Raw genomic sequence first — 21,566 nt, forward strand, 5'->3', positions numbered from 1 at the left:
TTTGAGGGGCTGCCACAGAGGGGGGAAGGGTCAAGCTATTTTCCAAAGCACCTGAAGGCCAGACAAGGAATAATGGATACAAACTGATCAAGGAGAGATTCACCCTAGAAGTAAGGAGGAACTTTCTGACAGTGAGAACGATCAACTAATGGAACAGCTTGCCATCAGAAGTTGTGAGGGCTTCATCACTTGAGATTTCAAGAAGAGACTGACCTGCCATTTGTCAGAAATGATGTAGGCTCTCCTGCTTGAGTGGGGGTGGGGTTAGACTAGATGACCTATAAGGTCCCTTCCAACTCTTTGTTAAAATGATACAAGGTCTCCTGCTTGAGCAGGGGGCTGGACTAGAGGACCTCCAATATCCATTCCAACTTGGTTATTAATTGTATCGTCTAAGGATTGGTTGGTTGTGTACCCTTTACAGTTCCAAGCATGTGAAGAATCAAAACGGGTGAATCAACATTACATCCAGCAGATGGCCTAGAAATTTTCAGCCAAGACCACATTATCTTTTACACCAAATTTTAATTGTGGAAAAATGTTTCGGCATGTCTCGTTTGTTAAGGGCAAAACATGTTCACTTTCACCCATTCGCTGAAGAAAACAGAGCACATATTCCAAAATGCCATTTCAAAAAAATAGTTATTGCTTTATGGGTTCTTTTATTCTGTCTTGCCACCCGACCTCATGAAATACACATCTCTACTTTTCAGTTTGTTTCTAGTCTTCATGTATCTTAGACTGAAAAAGGAGGCTGTGAGACTGACCAGACCAAAATAAAATCTGAGTGTGCAGATCTGTATATACATTCATTTGTTCACATTGAACTAATACCAGTAATTTAAAAAGGGGCCTGTGGTGATGCTATTCTTTTCCTGAGCCAATTAACTAACTTCTGCAGAGAGGCAGCCAGCAGAGACCAAGTTCTCAGTCAAATTTCAGGCCTGTAGGTCAGTGGTCCCCAACCCCCGGTCCGCGGAGTACCTGGCACCGGGCCGCGCAGCGGCCGGGGGCCATGCAACGGCCGACTCTTCACTCATGCAGCGCCGTCGCCGGAGGGGGGGAGCTGCGCAGAAGCACAGGAGCAAGTGAGGCGAGGAGGAAGAATCCCCCGCTACTACACCACCTCCGCCCCCTCCCCGAGTCAGCCGTCCCCTCAGTGAACACCTCCGCCTCTTTCTCCTTTCTCGCCTCAGTCGGCTCGCCTGGAAGCGAGGCGAGGAGGGGGCGGACCATGCGCTGGAAGCGGAGCCCTTGGAGGCCCTGGCGGCTTCCCCGGCGGTCGTTGCTGGCCGCTCTCTTCTTTTTCTCACTGTCCTCCTCGGCTCAGTCGTCTCCGAGTTGCCCAGGGAGGGGGGGCGCCCGGGACGGAGACGGTGCTTCCCCGCCCGGCCTTGGCTTGTGAGAAGGAACGGCGGGAGAGGTAGAGAGAGAGAGAGAGAGAGAACGTTGGGCAGCCGAGGGCGGGGGGGGGTCTTTTGAGGGGAGATGGGGGGTGCGCGATTTTGGCGCGCGTGCGCCCTCCGCAGGCGTGGGTGGGGGGCTGAGAGGAGTCTAACGGTAGCGCAGGAAAGGGGAGGGTATGAGCACCGCCTGAGGTGGTGAGGGGCAGTCGCCAGATTCAGGCCGCCGCTGCCGCTATTGCAGCTCACGGTGGAAAAGCGGCGGTATTGCCCACCCCTTCCCTGCCTCCCGCCCGCTCCAGTTGCCGCAGCCAGGGGTGGGGGCTCGGTGCCTGAAGTCTCTTGCCTCTCTTCCAAAATTTCGCCAACGGGCATCGGTGAAGCGCACTCTTTCTCTTCCTCACAAAACACATTTCCTTTCCCCCCACGCGTAGTTATTGGCAATATGGACTCTTGGACTCTTACCCAGCCAGATCAGTATCAAACATTTCCCTGACCTCAGCAGAAGCGAGGTTTTTTCTTCTCCTTTCTCTCCTTAATACTGTATTCTTTTTACATTGCTATCCTCTGGCTTATTTAATTTTGCCCTTGCTCTTTTTATCTTTGACCTTGATTAATTCAGCTGTTTATTCCTTAAAATCTACATACAAAATGGAAGGTGGGATATGATTCAGGTGTTGAATTGGGAAGGTGGATTTAAAACAACGCCCCCCCACCCCTGCGCGCGCTCAGCGGGCCACGGTAAAATTATCAAAGGCTGACTGGTCCGCGGCGATAAAAAGGTTGGGGACCACTGCTGTAGGTGATGCAGAATTATCCACCCCAATTTTGGGAACCTTCTATTTTTTCCCCCTGGAAATATCAGTTTAGGATGTTATTTTAATGTCTCTGGGTGGCATGCATATCTTTTCATCACTGTGGAATATATGCTAAAGTTTTTCTTTTAAACTGCTGTAATAACTGAATATAATTTTCTTCCTTCCCTGCCTCCAATTGCCCAACTCTAAACAGCATACAGTTCCCTAATACATGTGGGATTAAAAGCAATTCAAATCTCAGTGCAAAGAAAATAATACATTAGAATAACAGAAAACCAGGACACCTATTCAGAAGAATGAAGTAAATGATGTTGTTAGTTGCAAGGTCATGACCGACCCCACGGACAATGTTCCTCCAGGCCTTCTTGTCTTTCAGTCCGTTTAAGTTCATGCTTACTGCTTCAGTGACTCCATCCAGCCACCTCATTCTTTTCTTTTGCCCTCAATCTTTCCCAGCATTAGGCTCTTCTTCAGTGAGTCCTTCCTTCTCATTAGGTGGTCAAAGTATTTGGAGTATTGAAGTAAATAGTTATAGCAAATAGTTTAAGATGTTGTATTTCAATAGAGTTTACTCTAGTGATTAAAGCCCCAAGCTAGAAACTAGGAAACTATGAATTCTAGTCCTGCCTTAGGCACAAAGGTTGGTTGGGTGACTTAGGCTAGCCGCTAGCACTCTCAGCCCACAATACCAGTCTGGTGACAAGCTGGTCAGCTAATTCTTGGTGCAACCAATGTATCAATATGTGGTTGATCTGGAAAAAAATACACCTGCACTTGCAGGAAAAATTCTGTATACTTTGTGAAGCAGTTCTATCTTGTCATGACAAGATATTCTCTCGTCTTTCATACAAATCAAATGTACTCTTATGACTCAAAAATAAATGGAGAAAATCAGAAATATTCCTGAATGTTTAGTTTAGTTGCTGGCCCAGAGGAAGGGGCAATCTGTTTCTCAGATCTGAAAATGGTTTTGCAAGTTTAACTATGAATCACCAACCAAGTCCTGGGTACTGGCAGTACCTTTCATGTATAGCCATCCTTTTCAAAAATTTAAAACTGGATCCTGGATGTTGTGATCAGATGATTGCAATGCTACCTTAACACTGAAAAGATGCACAGATCCATAATGGAGCCCCTCATAGCATTTCTTAATTGAAAACAACAACAAAAATAGTATCTTTTTAAAAAATGAGTGAAGTATCCTGTTTTGCAAGATCTGGCCATGTTTCCCAGATTATACTGCCACATTACTAGATTAATGCTCTGATCAGTACCTATAAAACTCTTCATGCCAAGGCTTTCTGTAGATGTTTATTTGACTTACAGTAACAAAAATCTATGAAGTTCCACATTTAATGTACAATGATATATTTTGAAATATAAAATACAATTTACAGAAACTTCTGTCAAGTAAACCTAAACAACACTTGATTTAGTATACTTACATGTATGGTTTTAAGTTAGAAACTTCTTGAATAAAAAATTACATCATAGGTATTTGCATTCTATACCACCTCTCTTAATGTTTTGCAAAATATTTTGCAAACAGGGCATTTTTTTAAAATAACAGCATGTCCATGATGTTTAAAGACTAAGATGTACCAATATAAAGTATAACTATGTGGTGATTTATTTATGGGGTAGTACTATTTATATTGCAGGTTTCAAAATGCAGATGTTACGAATTAAAATTTACATTTGCAAATGCTTACAAAAATATCAAAGTAACTGTTTATCTGTAAATGTATAAATCCAATTCAACAGGTAATATTTTTCTATGTACTATTTAGAATTATAATATGAACTTGAAGAATACAGAAAAAGTAATAGAATACTGTTTTTCACAGTAAAAAGCCTTCCCTTTTAAAGTACAGAATTGTTAGTAACGGCTTTATTTCTCCAATCTTTACAGAAATATTACTTCCAATTTTATCATAGTAGGCATGAATTCACATGGATAGGACATATTCCTATCAAAGTTAAGAATTTAATTGCTGTTGGTGTCAATAGGATAATTATCAGCATCCTGAAATCTCTCCCACTTAAGCTAGAACTTAAAAGTTCTTCATCTTGGCTCAAGTAACTCTGTCTTTAGTTCATGAATCTTTTTGACCAATAACCATAAGAAAAGTCAAACTCCTTCAACTCATTGCTTGATATATTAATCTTGATAATTCTCCTTCCTCCAACTTTGTTCAGTCAATTTAGGTTAAAAAATCAATACCTTTTTTTTAAAAAAGCTTAGTTATAATGAGTACAGAGGGCATTAATTTTCATTACAACTTTCATAAAAATACAGAACTTTAAGAATTTGTTGATAAGAACGGTAGTGATCTATCTAGACATATGTACTTCTTGTCTGAGATCATAAATCAGTTGAAATTACATTGAAAATGCCCTCATGTAAAATGTGAGTTTAGAAATTTAACATTTCTTATTCAAATACTCTTCAAATTATAAGTAAGTAGTAACACTGCTCTTCCGCCATCATTTGTTAAGTACACAAAAGCCACAGATTAACTCAGGACAAAAATATTGATATTTTTGCAGTTACGTAGGAACCCAAAACACAAAAACACCATGTATTTGAGACGTACAATTATGGCTTCTTAAATCTTGTTTGAATTCTCATAAAATTACCAATTTAAGTTATTGGAAAACACAACTTTGAAACCTTTAAAAGCAATGTGCTTTTTGAAGACAGTTCCCATTTTTTCTCAGCAAATGGAAATTCAAGATAATAAGGAAAACAAAGCCATGTCATAGAACTGTTAGGTCCCAACTAAGATCTTTCTCTGGGAGTAAGTAGGGTTCCTACAGGCCCCTACTCTAAAAAGACAAGAGCAGTGGTCCTAAGCCCTACTGATTTCTTATCTGTACACAGCTGCTGGGACCGGTCAGGGAAAGCCTGTGTCTTATGTACTCTGTAAGAAAACTTTTATGAACAAAATGTATTGAGTCCAGGTTTCCCCAGCTTCCTACCTTAACATATTGCATTTACAATTCAAAATTAGTCTTTTACGAAAGCTTTTACCAAAGTATTTTCTAACAGAATATACAATATATACAAGTAGTACACAGTCAATTCTTACATGTTTCCCCCTTTACTTCTAAGGGATTCCTTGCTGAAGAGTCTACTTAGCAGAAGCAGCTTCTGGATGTGATGGCTTTTGGGTGCCCATCTGGGATTCTGGCTTAGAGTCTCTATCACATTCTGTACTTTTGCTCCGCTCCTTGCGGTCCCTTCCTCTATCTTTGTCACGGTCCCTATCTCGGTCCCTCTCTCTCTCCCGGCTGCGGGCCCTGTCCCTGAATCTATCGTAGTCACGTTCTCTGCTTCTGGACCGGTTCCGTCTTCGATAAGAATCACATTCTCTCATCCTAGGTCTTTCCCGGTTCCTTTCCCAATCTTTGACCCGGTCTGACTCCCTTTCCCTGTCTTTATTGTAGTTTCTATCTCTGTTTTTATCCCAGTCTTTCTCTTTGTGTCTCTCCCAATCTCTTTCCCTACCCCTATTCCAATTTCTGCCACGATCCCTTTCCCAAGCCCAATTATGCTCGCGATCCCTCCGTCTATCATCATTTCCTCTGTTTGATCTATTGTCTGATTTCTCTGGCTGCTCTAACACTTTTTCCTTATTGCCTCCCTCAAATCTTTCCCTCGGCCCCCTGTCAAAGCCCTGGCCTCTGTAGTCATTATTTCGACCCTCTCGAAAATCAGATGCTGGCCACTGTGCGTCTGATGAAGAAGCCTGCCCTGAAATATTAGGATGAGAAGAAGATGGGCCAGATTCATCCCATATCTCTTTCCTGTGTTGTGGAGGATGGCTTGGAAGATCCAAAAGAGGTCTGGGGGATGGTTTCAGACCTTGTTGAGACTGTCCTGGGAAATTATGTCTGTTAGGGGCAGAGTCATTTTGTTCTGAAAACGAGGCAGGTGCCTGTCCCCTTGGTCCTCCAAACTGATGTGATGCCGAGCCCCTCTGGTTTGGAAATCTGGGGGGTGGGCTTCCTCTCCTCTCTTCAAATGGTGAGGGCAGAAGTCCCCTTGGTCCTGGCATATGACCTGGTGCCGGTCCTCTTTGTCCTTCAAACTGATTTGGAGGAGGACCTCTTGTACCTCCAAAATGATTAGGTGATGGACCTCTTGGTCCTCCAAACTGAGTTGATGGGCCCCCTCTTTGATTTTTAAATTGATTGGGCGGAGGCCTCCTTTGGCCCCCGTAAGAAAATGGAGGTGGCCCTCGATTTCCTACAAACTGCGGAGGCTCAGATCCTTCAAACTGGCCAGATGGACCGCTCACCTCATGATACTGAGAATCTGAAAATTCTCTCTGTTCTGCTTGAGATTCTCTGTGATCTTCAAATTGAGAGGGTGCTTTTTCTCTTGGCCCACCAGGAAACGATGGAGAAGGGCCCTTATTTTCAACAAAAACAGGTGGACCATGTGGTGCAGAAAATAATGAAGGAATAGGTGCTCTTGGTGCTGAAAATCTGCTTGGTGGTGGACCTCTTTGTCCATCATTATTTGGTGGAACGTTATGTCCTTCGTTATATGGCTGGGCGGGACCCCTTTGCCCGTGGAAATCAGAAGCATTACACAGTACCGGAGGGGCACCTTTTTGCCCAGCTGGGGGAAAAGGAGGGACTCCTCTTACTTCTTCAGTTTGAATTGTAGAAGACTCCCTCTGTTCGTAAAAATGGCCGGATTGAGGACGGACTTCGCCTTCGTTATAATTCAACGGACCTCTTTCTGCTTCAAAGTGACCAGGAATTTTCTCCTGAGATACAAATGTTGAACTTGGAAAAGAATCTCTTACGATCCCTGGGACGCTGTTGTCCTGAGAGGCATTTGGCCAAGTTACAGTCTGTGCATTATTAGAGCCTGAGAAAACGGGCATGAAACATGGCGTGGGAGGGGTAGGCAGCAATACTTTACGAATAGGCGCACTCGTAGGCGATTCAACGGGAGCTGGTTTATTTATAATTTCCGGGTGAATTTGCGGAACGTTTTCATAACTGAGAGGCACATTTTGCTCAGGGACAGCAGGAGGACCCGTTTCACTTGCCATCCATGTTTCATTGTGACATTTCTCCTCTTTGTCAAACGCCGTCTGGAGTGGACCTGAATAGCTGGGTGGAGGGATCTGTCCAGCAGAGGGTTCTCCCTGTATCCCATGCTGCTTTATATTAAAGTCGACACTTTCATTACACTCTGTTAGGATTCTCCTAGCTTGTCGGGGATCTCTGCTTTGTCTGGGATCATTTCCTTGGCCCAAGAGTTGCGGCTGAATGGAGGAAGGAGGCATTTCAGATTTTTCAGAAATGGGTTTTTCGTGTTGGAATAACTCAGTTTTTGCTATGGATGGTTTGGGAGGCGGGGACATTAAAGCTTCGGATACCGAAAAATGAGCCATGGAGACACCAACAGCTGCCCTTTGTTGCCTGAGCGCTTCCTCTTGTTCTTCGAGCTGCCTTTTCTGCTCTTCTATTTGTTTATTTAGCTCCTCGAGCATTTTCTGTTGCTCTACCAAGGACGGTGCAGGAGCCGCATCAGGAACGAAGGGAGCAGATGTGGTTATGGAGCTGTTTTTAGAGTCCAAGTACATTTTATTCGGTAAATCTTCCACGGCAACTTTTGCTTCTTCTAAGATGGTTTCGTCTTCTGGATCGTAGGCTTCATCCTCTCGTTCCGAAGTTTCACAGCCCTTCTCAAGTCTGCTTTCGCCAGCCTGCATTTCAAAAGCTCTCTCCGGAGCATATTCTTCCTCGGGATCATAAGGTCTGTCGTCTTCCTCTTCCTCGATAGCTTTGTCTTTCGACATCTGTCCAAACTGCTGCACAATAGGGTCTATTAAAGGAGCAGCAAGTGGCCCTTCGTCACTCCCCACCTGTGCTTCGGGCTTCGAGGTATGAGGAGTAGCTTCAGGCTCATTGGCGGCAGGATCAAAAGACTTCTTTTTCCCAAAAAGGGTTTGCAAAATGTGATCCAGCGGTGTGGATGATTTTGAGGCTGAGGAACTGGCAGAAGACACAGGAGTAGTGGCAGCTCCTGAAGCATTCGATGGTGCCACGGTGGTTGAGCTCCCTGCTTTAACGGAGGACAGTATTTTTAATACAGAAGGTGCCATGGTTGAAGATGGTTCTGAAGGTGGATTTGGAGGTGGAGGTGGAGGAGAATCAGGAGGTGTTGTACTGATTGTGGTTTCTCCAGAATACAAAGAAAATTTTGCAGTTTTCTTTTCTGGCGGGGGAAGTGTGCTGCCCTTAGAGTATCCTAATACTTCTGTTTCTTCTTGTATCTGGACTCGGCTCCTCTTCTCCTCAGGCTTTTCCGGCTCCAATACAGTTGCAGGACGCTTCGTTTTTTGACAAATCACTAATCCAAGAATTAAATTTGGACGGTTTGATTCAAGACCTAAGGAGAAATGGGAGAAACAAGAATTTTAGAATTGAAAGAGCCATTAAAAAAAATCATTTCATGTTTTAAGGGTAGGGAGTGTTACTAATCCTGTCAAGTACTTTTATTAACTATAAATCATTTGGTATATTTGCTATTTAATTTTTTGAAGATAGTCAAAAGTTTACTACTAAAACAATCAGTAATGAAGTATGTTGATATTTATTACATGATTTAATCAATTAGGAAAGTAAGTTACGGCATATATCATGCTAAAATATTAACAAATGCACTATGGCAATGATGTATTATCTCCATTCATGCTAACTATATTTATGCATTAAAACTGTTAATTATTATTTTCACATATTCAGTTACAAAATGATAACCAGATGATGGTCTGTAAAGTATCATAAATTGTTGAAAATCATGGTCATGAAAATATATATAACAATTCATTATGTTTGTATTCCATAAGCGTGAGGTTCTATATTGTAACATAGTATGTTTTACATTTGAGATTATTTTTGATTCAGCTTTCCAAATTCAATAATTACAGTGAACATATATTCCTTGGCCTATTATAGTTGAGCTAAACTATCAAACTGAAACTGATCAATCAGTATGCAGACATCGTATTTATATATTTTTCATCACGGTTCACATCACTTGTAAAACTGAAATTTGCAGAAATTTAAATCTGTGAACCCCTTTGAATTTTCAATATTTCTGCATCAGTATGACCTAGCAGCTGATCTATTCTTCATATGTGCTGAAACTAGATTTTAAAAATACCCCAATTAAGCAAATGGGTCAAAAGCATCGGGTAGCCAGAGTATATGAGCCTATAGGATTATTGGTTCATCTGAAAGTGAAATTAAGAGTTAGGGGTTTCAGTCAATGGGATGACACCCCAGGTGTGAGTGTGGAACGTCCTGCCTTATTTAAAGAACAGAATTTTGGGAAATCACTGTCACAGCTTCGCAACACGGGTTATGTGGAAATATGTCATTCCAGGAACTGAGAAAATTTCCCAGGATTTCCAAAAAAGCAGTTTTTGGGTGTTCGACTAGAAGAGGTTCCAAAGAATTTGGAGTCCACCAGTCTACTGTTGGGCACATCATGTTCAAAAACAGACAATTCAACCCCACTGCTAATCTCCTAGGAGTGTTATGCCAACCGGAATCACACAAAGAGCAAGGCATGTGATACTCCAGCAGGAGAAGGAAGCCCAGAGTAACATCTAACCAAAGGCCTCTTGCACTGGAGAATGTCAATGTTCTTGAGGACATCGTGGTGGCCAGCCCGACAGGGTTGCAAGGAGAAAGCCGCTACGCTCCAAAACAGCTCTGCTGCTCTCTACAGTTTGTGAAATATCACGTGGACGAACCGGAAGAGTATGGTATTAGAAGAACGTTCTGTGAATGGATGGGGCCAAGTTAGAACTTTTTGACTTGAATGAGAAGTGTGATGTGTTTTCGAAAGGCCTGGAACACGTATTCCAGGAGAAGAAACTTATCTCAACTGGAAAGCATGTTGGTGGCAGTATCATGGTTTGGGCATGTTTTTCTGGCTCTGGACCAAGTTAGCTTACCCTCATTGAGGGAATTCTGAATTTTTCCAGCAATTTCCTGATGCTTGTGAAAAGAAGCTGGGTTATACTGTTTATTTCCTGTTCAGGTGAGAAGACAGAGAAACTATATTTTTGTCTAGATGATCACTTCTGCAAGCTTTCCAAGAGATGGTCCTCATTTAGTACTGGTCAAATGGAAACTCCTGAAGGATTGTGATGCTTCTCCTTTCACCTCTTCTTAACCCTAATCTTATCCTTTATTCCTAGCTGGCATTCACACCAACTTTGGTTTGCCTCATCCCTCAAGATGGTTGCCCTCCGACTATCAAACAAGTCTGAACTGGGATACAAACAACACATTTCATGTTTTTGAGGGAATGATTAGCATGAAAGGAAAAAATCCCCGGCTATAGAAAAGCTGTCAATCAGCATGAAATACAACTCCATTGTTTCATGCCGATACGGGTCAGGAACTTCAGACACTGCTGATGCCACTGTGCCACCTGGAAGCTTTCCTTCTTAAAGCTAATCCTAAACTTTACTGCTGGGAAGTTGCTACTCTTGAGAAGTGTATTGGTGGGTTTTTTTTGTAGGAATCTGGTAATTCATTGGTGGATATGAAAGCACGCTAAGTTTCTGGACAATGATAAAGATTGCTATTGTTGGAAGGCGATGATAGCCTGTGGTAGAGATAGTGCAAGGCCATTCTGTTATACATCCTTTGTAATTTAAATGCTGTAAGTGCTGGCATAGCTGTAGTAAGTAGAAGCCTTGCAAGAACACACTTTGAGAGCATGGGTGGCTGGTGGACAACTCTAATTTGCATAGAGAAGTTATTTTACTTCCCCTGCCCTGCCGAGACAGGTAGTCCTTGACTTACGACCACAATTGGGGCCAGAATTTCCATTGCTAAACAATACAGTTGTTATTTGAGTCATGCCTGATTTTATGACCTTTTGGGGGGGGGGCATGAGTGTTAAGCTAATCACTGCAGTTGATGAATGAATCATGTGGTCGCTCAGCAAATTCAAATTTCCACCATGGACTTTGCTTGTTGGAAAATGGCTGGAAAGGTCGCAAATGGTGATCACATGATTCCAGGACTCTGCAACCGTCGTAAATACATTGAACACGATAGGCCTACTTTAAATTTTAGTTTTTGTAGTTTCTACCCTGAAATAACTGAGATTTGATTCTAGCTTTTTTTTTTACTCTGGAATTCAAGTAAAACAACAGTTTGAACTCTGAAGTGGAGACTATTGATGTAGAATATTCCTAGAATGTACTTGTAAAATAATGCTATTACATATTGCTAGCTATGTACAACTGGTGTTTTATTTCAAAAAGAGGTATCATTTATCGTACAAAGCATTCAATTGAAAGAGACAATTACCACTTTGTATAAAATACTTTTATTGAGATTATATAATGAAAGCAGTAGTTCATCTTTTGGGCCAGGGAAGAACATTTATGATTTTTCATCTTTCCACACATTCATCCATACTACAAAGAACTAAGACAATTCCTTGTGTGAAAACACTCTCGCTAATCATAATCTTCATCAAAATTACTAGTACACAAATACTGTTCAGTGTTTCCTTTTGAGAAAGTGTGTTTTGAGAATTTTCTGGTCCTTGCCTGTTTTATAATTCCCGTCTCTTAACTAAAATGGCAGCTACCAGTGTGATGTTGTGATTGCCAGTGTACTTGCATAGGAGTTGAGAATGTATTCTAAAGAGTACTATCATTCCATTCTCAAAAGTACATTGAAATATGTACTGATTGAACCATCCGTAGAAGTTTGTATATTCTAGGATGGCAAGGCAAATCAGCATTTAAAAAAAACTGTTGAGAACAAAGTGATTTTTTAATGCGCGAAAAAATGTAACGTTTGATCATATAAGGCAAAAACATAATAAATTCCTGAGAAACGTTGACGGTTGCACACTGCACCATCCCAATGTTGTAATCATCCCAATGCTGGGATCTGCTCCTGTGGGACAGATCCAACAACTGGTGCTAAGTAAAATTCTCTCTTTACCTGTTGGATTCTTCTACTCGTTGGGTATGGAATCATTTCTCCACAGCTCTTCCAAATTGCTATGTCCAAGATGACATGGTACAGATATTTCAACTTCTTATGTACATTTGATGGTGCAAGAATAATGATTATTTAGAGGTGATTTCAGCCCTGCCTTTCCTGACTTTCAAGTTGCCAGAGACCCATTAGAGAATGCATCACAGCTTCCTTTTCGCCAGAATTTAAGTGAAACATTTATAACAAGGCAATCTATTGCAGAGACTATTTTTAGACCCGACTGTTTTGGCCACTAAATTATCCGATTTAGAATGGTTCTTTGGGGAATTAGTTTTCCAAGGGTGCGTGCAATCTTCAGAAGAATATGTGGAGTTCATCAAGATGTTGATCACTGTGGATCTTTCCTCAGGAATACAGAGCATTTTGCAACGTTCAAGGAATATTCCCAATTCTTTTCAGCCTCAAGATTTGCCCAAAAGGTCTGATTATACTACCACGACCAGGGGAGTAGAATTTTAATATTGAAAGCTGCAATTGGAGTGCTCCCTGCCAGTGATTCATGGAACCAATATGTCTCTCTCACTTTCATTTATCCAGTAGCTGCTGGGGGAAAAACCTCATTGCCAAAATTATAGATTATTGGTAGAAAGATTGTGAATTTATGCTCAAAAATCACATGTGATATTCGGGTTTAGCACTGCACTATGATTACACAGAGATTTTCAGTGATAAAAAAAGACTGTGGAAAGGGGTTCGAAGATCCAAAGTGAGAGTATGACTTTGGTAAAATGAGAACATTTCTTGTTTTCTTCAGTTCTCATCTGCCTGCACTTCTGGATCCAGAGAATTTCAGATTTACTGGAGCAAATATTTAGTTATCTTGCTTTATACATGTAGCATACAGACCTTCACTCTTCAGAAGTGTGGGCAGAAATCTGTGTGATCTCTCAGAGATCAGAAATGTAGGAGTATAGATATTTAATTTTTTTATTTCTGTAAGTATATAAGAATGTACGACGATGATGGAGATGTGCCATCATCATAGTGTGTCGTCTGTTAGCAATCACATAAGATTTTTCTCCTGTATACTTAAATAACATTAAATACTTGTTCCATTAAGTCTATTATTGGGCCAAAAAAAATATCTACCTTCAAAACTAAGGAATGAGCTCTGATTCTGATGTTTTTAATTAGAATATTCCATCCCATGTATCAAAGGCTTGACTGAGGTGATGTCACAGGGCAAATTAGGCACTTTGTGTTATGTCTCATTTGCAATTTTAAAACTTTGGATTTTCCTCTTCCTTTACTTCCCTTGGAAACCCAAATCTAGAGATCTTATAAGATTTGGGACTTGAGAAATCAAGTCTACTCAGAACATACCTGTTTATATAAAATGCCGTTCAACAACGAGCAAGCAGATTCTACTCTCCAACTTGAATTTCATCGTATAAACTGCTAGGAAGATGCCATTCAAAGCTGAAGCATGTTATGTTGTGTATTAATGTTGTAAAACTTGCCTAATATGTCTACAACCGTTTTAAAGTTAAAAAAAATCTTGTACCTTAGGGAACAAGTTGTAGACACACACACACACACAGAAAAATTATGTTGTTACATACTTTTAACAGTTGTTATGTTTGTACGCCACCTAGAGTTATATTTTTGCGAGATGGGTGAATATGCTAAATAAATGAATGGAGTGTGCTATGCCTGGTGTAATACTTGTAGCTGTAAGTTGGGAATGGAAGGTATGTTGTGTTTCCTATTGTGTATTGCTTACCTGGTCCCTCAAAAGGCAAAAGTTTGGATGGAATGGGATCCTTAGCCCTGAGGGGAATCAAATACAGGTCCTTGACATGTCTGTTGTTATTAGCTACAACTCCAAATCGGCACCGGCTGCTAAAATAGGAGTAGAGAGAGATGTAGGCAGCTTCCTCCTCTTCTGTTGCTGGGTGGAAACGGATTAAACACAATTCCTGGAATATAAAAATATAAAGGAAAAATACTGACTCTTGGGGGGGAAAGAGCAAAAAAAGCCACATACACTAAAGGAATACACACGTTAGAAAGAATTCATCCAGAATATTGGTGGCAACCTCAAAGGCGCTGTAAAGTTTTTAAAAAGTTTTCTTAACTAACCTTTCTGGGGGGAAAAAAGTCCCCACTAATTTATTAAACTCAAGGTAGTGAAAAAGTATTATTAGTAATTCAAATTCTGATTGAATTTGATACTTCATTCTGATATGTAATGTTTTTTAAGTTAATATTTGGGGGTATATTTAAATAAAAGCCCTGTTAACAGGCCAGCAAAAAATTCTTACTGGGACGGCTAATCTTAAATCAAAGATAAAAAGCAATAATAATCTGTTGGTTACCTTTTAAAAATACCCACAATCATACAATACTTAATTTACAAGGCTCACCAATAAAGCTTACTTTAGAAAACATGGCTGACAGCAGCTGCGTGGCACAATTCTTTTAAAAGTTCCTGCTATTCAAAATATTTAGAGTGGAACACATTAGCAATTGCTTGTGCCAGTAATTCAGACTGAGGGTTAACTCCAGCCTTGGGCAACAGAATCACTGCGAAGATGTATTTGACCCCAGTCGTTATTATATCATCAGCCTCATCATCATCATTTCAAATGGATTACAGTACTGCCACACTTGATTACCTTTGATACGGAGGATTTAAGTTTGCCAATATAATCCCACACCGTTTTTGGTGAGATCCTCCCTCCAATATGAATTGTATCTGGTAAATCCTAAAGAGAAAACATGAGAAATGTGAGGGAATGTTTTCTGTCCATACTGTAACAGCTAGACTATAAAGGGCAATCCTATTGTGGGGCCTCTCTGAGCTTGCTTGTTTTCTTGCAGAGGTTTTATTACCCAACTGGGTAATGTTATCAGTGAGCATTGACGATATTATCTAGTTGGGTAATGAAATGTCTGCAAGAAAGAACCAAGCTCAAGGACCCCACTTTTCAACCTGAGCTACAAATATTGTAAGAGTCGTATTCTTATTTTTATAATCAGGGCTATTATTCTCTCCTTAGTATCTAACTACTTGGCACAACATTAAAGAACTTGAGGACTTTGAAGTGTTGCTAATTTGCAACATCCAACACTTTCAGCAAGAATAACTAAGGGTGACAAGCTGTTAGGTGACATCCTGAAGGCCAAGGGCTCTGACGTAGGACATATAATTTAAAAAAAAATCAGCTGTTATTGCTTTCCTCTCATAAGAATCAAAATGCATAATCTAGTTTTGTCTACATAAATAGGCAGTTTTTATGTATGCAATTATTACCTTGGCATGGTATGGGGGGAAAAAATTGCAAAATCCTTAAATTATGTTATCATGTTGCTAGCTTACTCCATACGAAGTTGGTAACGTTACCAAGTTATTAAATTTGCTTTTAATTTTTTGGGGGAGGGGCTACATTAAAAATATATAGCATATCTACTGAATAGATGATCAGGAAAAATGCCAGCATGATGTGGTGACGTTAAACTAGGACTGGGGAGATGCTCCCAGGTAACTTTGGGATTTAATTTTATACGCCACCATAGCTGGCTGGGGAATTCTGGGAGTTGAAGTCCACAAGTATTAAATTTGCCAAGGCTGGATACCCTTGCTATAGGCCCGTGATGGCGAACCTATGGCAGGCGTGCCACAGGTGGCATGCAGAGCCCTCTCTGTGGGCACGTGCGCCATCGCCATCTGCTCTTCAAGGTTCTGGCGTGCACAAAGGCCAGCTGGCGTGCATATGTGCACTGTCCACCTGGTCTTCGGGCTTCTGGTGCTGCGTTCCAGTTTGGGCTCTTGGTGCCGAAAAGATTAGCCATCACTGATATAGGCAATGCAGTTGTCTCCGTAATTCACTATTCCCATTACATGCTTTGTGGTTAGTTTTTATCTTTCAAAACAACCAATTTGTTTGGTCGCCTTAAGTGAGAAAAACATGTTTGGAATCATTGCGAGGAATTCTGGCCATAGAATAAAGATCTGTAGATATATAAAATAAAAGCTAATCAACTTCCTTAAATGTATTTCCATCTTGGAAATCCGTAAGAATCAGAGGAAGGCTTGCGGCAATGTGTCCTAAATGGTGAATTGTCACCTGTGAGAACCAAATTTAACAGCATTTTCAGCACGACTGCTTCCCCCACCCCGCCCCCAACTATGATTCACTTAGAACTCTTGTCTTCAACCAGGCATTCCCTGAGATAAAGTGCAGCATCATTTTTCCTCTGTTCCTTTTACATATTGTGAACGTTTTTAGTTATTGCAGTTTTATGGTTGTTTTTGTATTATGACTTTTTTTAGAAATTCAGTTTGCGAATCATTGTAACCTGTTTGGGACCCAGAAAGCCGTATGCAAGTGGGTCAAAGAAGTAAATTAAGAGCTTCAGCCACAGTAGTTGCAAAATATAGAACTTCCACCAATAATCAAATATTGGAAATTGGAACCTCTCTTTTCTGGATTGGCTGTTGGTGCAAAGGTGTCACATTCTAGAAGAAACTTATTGCATCTAAGTAGAAACATTAAAATTCCTTCGTAAATATGTAACTACAATTTTCTTCGCTATTAAGTTTACCATCCAGGTCTGAATAACAGTATTCCTACTTGGACCAAAATCATTTAAATCATTTTTAAACAGTTGATTTCCTCAGTTCTCTGACTAATAGATATATAATGTATAATTAAGGTGCTACATACGGTATTTTTATTTCTAAAAAGACAATTAGAAGCAGTTCTTAATTTACAATGGACTAAAAAAAATATGACCCAGATTCAAAGTTCTGATGCTGCCCATCTGGTCACGTGACTGCATTTTGGGGGCTCAGCAAGTGGCCCACATCTACAGCTGTTGACAGCACCCCACAATCACATAACCGTGATTCACAATGGTGCTTTTTTGTTTTTGCTGGTAACTGACTTTTATTTCAGGTTTCCAGCAAAAAACCTCACCCATTTCAGACAGTGAAGTGACCACTGTGTTTGTTTAACCTGATTTGCCTAACCCACCATGGTGATTCATTTAACAACTGCTACAAAGAAGTGTCATGAAATCATGTCAGTCACAACCCACAACGACCGGCATGACCTATGAGCATAATTTGAGCCTCAATTAAAGTTGTAAGTCGAAGACATTTTACCTGCAATAAAATAAAATTAGTTTCAAGAAGCATCCATACAAAAAGCAGTAAATATTTCAAAATCCTACCTCACTGAGATAATCGAAGCACCCAGAGACCGGATAAGCTTTGGTAACAAATTTAGCCACACCTTGCATGTTGATAAATCCTTTCCAAATGGTATTCAGGCGAGAAAGAAACAGGGATGTATCTCCTTCCGGAGGGGACCAAATCTCTGACATACTACAAAACAACAACAAAGTCCCAAAATGTTTCCCTATAACAGCTTCCCCATTCCAAACGTTTTCATTATTTCCATTGTAATGCAGTCATATATTTTTAAGCTGGTGTTTTTCAACTTTGGCTGTCTGAGGAAGTGTGAACTTCAACTCCTGGGGAATTCTGGGAGTTGAAGTCCGCATCTTTTCAAGTGGGCAAGGTTGAGCAACACTGTTTTAGGCTAACTCAATCAATGCCTCAGTTGCAAGTTACTCAGCACTAAATTCCACAATTTGCTGGTTCACATAAATAGACTGCTTTTCTGCCAAGGAAAGTATTTTGGACACTGCAGGAGATGGGACACGTATGATCCTTTGGGCTGGGGCAACACTTATGATTTGCTGGTTCCACAGTCCCTTAATTACTTTGAATAGCTATCCAACCCAGAACTGAGAAGAAATTTCCTGACAGTTAGAACAATTAATCAATGGAATAACTTGCCTCTGGAAGCTGTGGGTGCTTCATCCCTGGAGGTGTTTAAGAAGAGATTGGACAACCATTTGTCCAGAATGGTATAGGGCAGCGATGGCGAACCTTTTTTGGCTCGCGTGCCATAAGTGGGGGGAGCGCAGGGGTGTGTGCGGGCGTGCTGCACTCATAATGCAATGTGCGACATCCCCCCAGTGCGCATGCGCACACTACAGGCGCTCCTCCCCCCATTTTTTGCATGCTTTTTTCACCCTCCCCAGGCTCCAGAGGCTTTATAGGAGCCTGGGGAGGGTGAAAACAGAATATGCGCTGACCAGCTGACAGGGCAGCGCCTCGCGTGACCTGATAGGTTCGCCATCACTAGTATAGGATCTGCAGCTTGACTGGAAGACTTCCAAGGTCCCATCCAACCCTATTACTCTATGTGTTAAATAATTTTGTTTAAAGTCTTTGGGGATTTGATCAACTGCACTGGCATTCTGGTTAGAACAGTTTTAATATGTATATATATATGTAGGGAGATGATAGATAGATAGATAGATAGATAGATAGATAGATAGATAGATAGATAGATAGATAGATAGATAGATAGATAGATAGATAGATAGATAGATATGATAGACAGGCAGACAGACAGACACAGAGACTGATCAACCGACCAACACTTTGTGTTATCGTCCCCTAATTCCAAATTATAGCATACCTGATATTTGAAGATGATGAGCCCGCCAGGTATCTTGGATCTGACGAAGACGGTTTTGTTAAAATGGATTTTGGAGCCGATAAAACAGGTCTTAATATTTCTGGCTTGCTCTCTGCTACAGAGCTTTTGTCAGGGGCAGAAGTGGGATGCAACGGAGAAATCCCAGCAGAAGCAGAAGCTGCAGAGGTGCTCACAGCTGTCCGGGGATCTTTGCCAGAAACAGTCACTGTCGTGATGACCCCCGTGGTGTAGGATGTGGGATAGGTTGAATTCTCCATGGATAGAGAAGATTCTGAGTTGTTTTGCACTTGGGACAAAGGGATGTAACTTCTTTCTAAGTTTGGCTGAGCTACGGTCTCAGTCACAGGTTCAGCAATGGCTTCTGAGACGTTCTCCAGATCTTCCCCTTTTACCACCTCCATGTCTTCCGCTGGGGTTGAGCTTTCCAGTTTGGACCTGGTTTCCGACTTGGGTTCTGCCTTCTTAGCAGCTGATAACTTGGGCTTTTTTGAAGTCGATTCTTCATCAGAGGCAGAAATCTGACCTGTGTTGTAATCAAAATTAACATGTATCATCACGACAGAGTTTGGGGCTGTAACATATGGTTTCATGAACGAGCAAGCATGGTGAACGTATACACACCTGTACAAATTTTGCAGTTCAGATCAAAAAGATGGGCCCGATGCTGACTTGTGGTGTCCTGCAACATACTGCTGAAAACATCCAAAACAGGAGTACTGCTCTTCTCAGGTGCTGCTCGGTCTGATTCTTGCTGCTCCTAACAATGTACAGAATAGACAGAGGTTTGTTTGGTTTTATTCACCTCAGCCATGTAGGGTCTCCAACCGTGGCAACTTTACGACTTGTGGACTTCAACTCCCAGAATTCCTCAGCCAGCGCATGCGCAAGACAGACAAAATAATTCTTTAAGTAAGAACAGAAGGTTGTTTTTTTTTTAAAAAAAGTCGCCCTTATCACTAAAGCAGAAAGGGCAACAGGCATCTACCCATAATTTAAGGATTAATCGTCAGTCTTGTTGAATTATTTTCTGGAATCCTTAAGCAGAGATAAAAGGAACATTCTTGGTGAATTTAAAGTAGAATGTTTTAGTGTCTTCTTTTGACAAATGCTGAAGTCAGAAATAGAGGGCCATGGCTGATATCCTTATAAAATCTCAACCCACAGTAAGTCTTGTAAATCCCACTTCTGTCTCTTCTTGATATCAAAAGACACTGCAAGATTTGGAAACGTGCCTATAGGATGATTCTGTCATCCAGGTCATGGTTATCCCAAAAGTGTTTTTTTTCCCCTTTTCTTTTTTTTCAAATGACAACTGGATTATGTTTTTATTGAAGAAGCTTTTTCAGTTCAGTTCTTCAGTTCAGAACCAAGCCTCTTGGACAAGGAACAAGCTTCTCGTCCAGTTGCCTTTTGAAAAAAAGAAGAAAAAAAAGGACCTTTGGGATATTTGGAAGAATGATTTTGTAAAAAAAAAATGCCTGGTATTTGTCTTTTCAAAGAATCATCCTCAAACTGGCGGCCAAAGGAAGGACTACATTTCCAGTTTCATAATTTCTTGCTGCCTGGAGGTTATAGAGCTGATATTGACTCAAGAAGAGCAATCTAGACCAGTGTTTCTCAACCTTGGCAACTTGAAGATGTCTGGACTTCAACTCCCAGAATTCCCCAGCCAGCAAATGCTGGCTGGGGAATTCTGGGAGTTGAAGTCCAGACATCTTCAAGTTGCCAAGGTTGAGAAACATTGATCTAGACAGATAGATTAACAGAGTTGGGAGGGATCTTGTGGGTCATCTACACAAGATGCATAAAATCAGGTAATCTGAAATACAGTGTACTTACATCAGAATCAGACACTGGTGGAGAATCTTCCATGTTAACATCTGGGATAGGTTCTTGTTTCACGGCCATTTTTTTATTTTCAAAGGTTTTACGCCTCGATGCCATTATCTATTGAAGGGGGGGGGAGAAATATTATTTGGTTAGTTTTTAATCAGTACTCAAAACTTTTTACATTGGGGACTGTCATTCCCATCATTTCAGGTTAGTGTGGATACTGTGATAAGCCACCTGGAAAAGCCAAGGGAAATCATCAAAACCATTAAAAAGCGGAAGTTAGAATATTTTGGACATGTGTTGTGACACCCGGGAAAATACGCCATACTTCACTTAATCCTCCAGGGAAAGATTGAAGGCAAATGCGGTCTAGGCAGAAGAACAACATTATGGCTTCAAAATCTAAGGGACCGGTTTGGACAAAACTCAGCCACACTTTTTCATGCGGATGTTGATAAAGATACAATCACCAACGTGATTGCCAACATCCAATAACAGATATGTCACAGGATATCATTTATATCTGACTAATCTCCCGTGGTTTCTGCCTGGTGAGGATTGGCACCCTCAAACCAAAGCAGAGCCATCTTTTGAACATTTCCCCTCTGGAATGAGATCTGCCAGTGGCATTCTGGAGCACCTTAAAGACCTACTCCCAAACCTTGGGTTTGGCTAATTGCCCCAAAGGTGCTTTTCTCAAGAGGCAACTGGACTTTCTTGTTTTTCTTTGAAGACATTTCGCTTCTCATCCAAGAAGTTTCTTCAGCTCTTGATAAAAGGCACCTTTGGGACAACCATGACCTGGATGACTGAGAATCTTCTTAGACATTAGGCTATGGAGTCCCTTGTGTTGCTGTTGACTCGATTTGTCATTTGCTCATACAATCTGGATTGTACACTGCCGTTTGTTTTTATTTTGT

The 21,566-nt window shown here is 41.0% G+C and overlaps 1 protein-coding gene across 5 annotated transcripts in view; it reads right to left on the reverse strand.

The window, feature by feature from the left end:
• Positions 1-3,519: 3,519 nt before the first annotated feature.
• Positions 3,520-21,566, reverse strand: part of DIDO1 (death inducer-obliterator 1) — a 74,084-nt gene continuing 56,037 nt past the window's right edge. For all 5 annotated transcript variants that reach the window (XM_032218333.1, XM_032218329.1, XM_032218332.1 and 2 more), the window contains 7 exons: positions 20,653-20,760; positions 19,435-19,570; positions 18,793-19,336; positions 17,471-17,624; positions 14,911-15,000; positions 14,016-14,211; positions 3,520-8,639 (listed from right to left, as the gene is read on the reverse strand). In XM_032218333.1, coding sequence (XP_032074224.1) covers positions 5,356-8,639; positions 14,016-14,211; positions 14,911-15,000; positions 17,471-17,624; positions 18,793-19,336; positions 19,435-19,570; positions 20,653-20,760 — 4,512 coding nt within the window. In that variant the 3' untranslated portion in view covers positions 3,520-5,355. The remainder of the gene's footprint in view (positions 8,640-14,015; positions 14,212-14,910; positions 15,001-17,470; positions 17,625-18,792; positions 19,337-19,434; positions 19,571-20,652; positions 20,761-21,566) is intronic.

This window comes from Thamnophis elegans, chromosome 5, assembly GCF_009769535.1.
Source record: "Thamnophis elegans isolate rThaEle1 chromosome 5, rThaEle1.pri, whole genome shotgun sequence".
NCBI classification, from domain to species: Eukaryota; Metazoa; Chordata; class Lepidosauria; order Squamata; family Colubridae; genus Thamnophis; species Thamnophis elegans.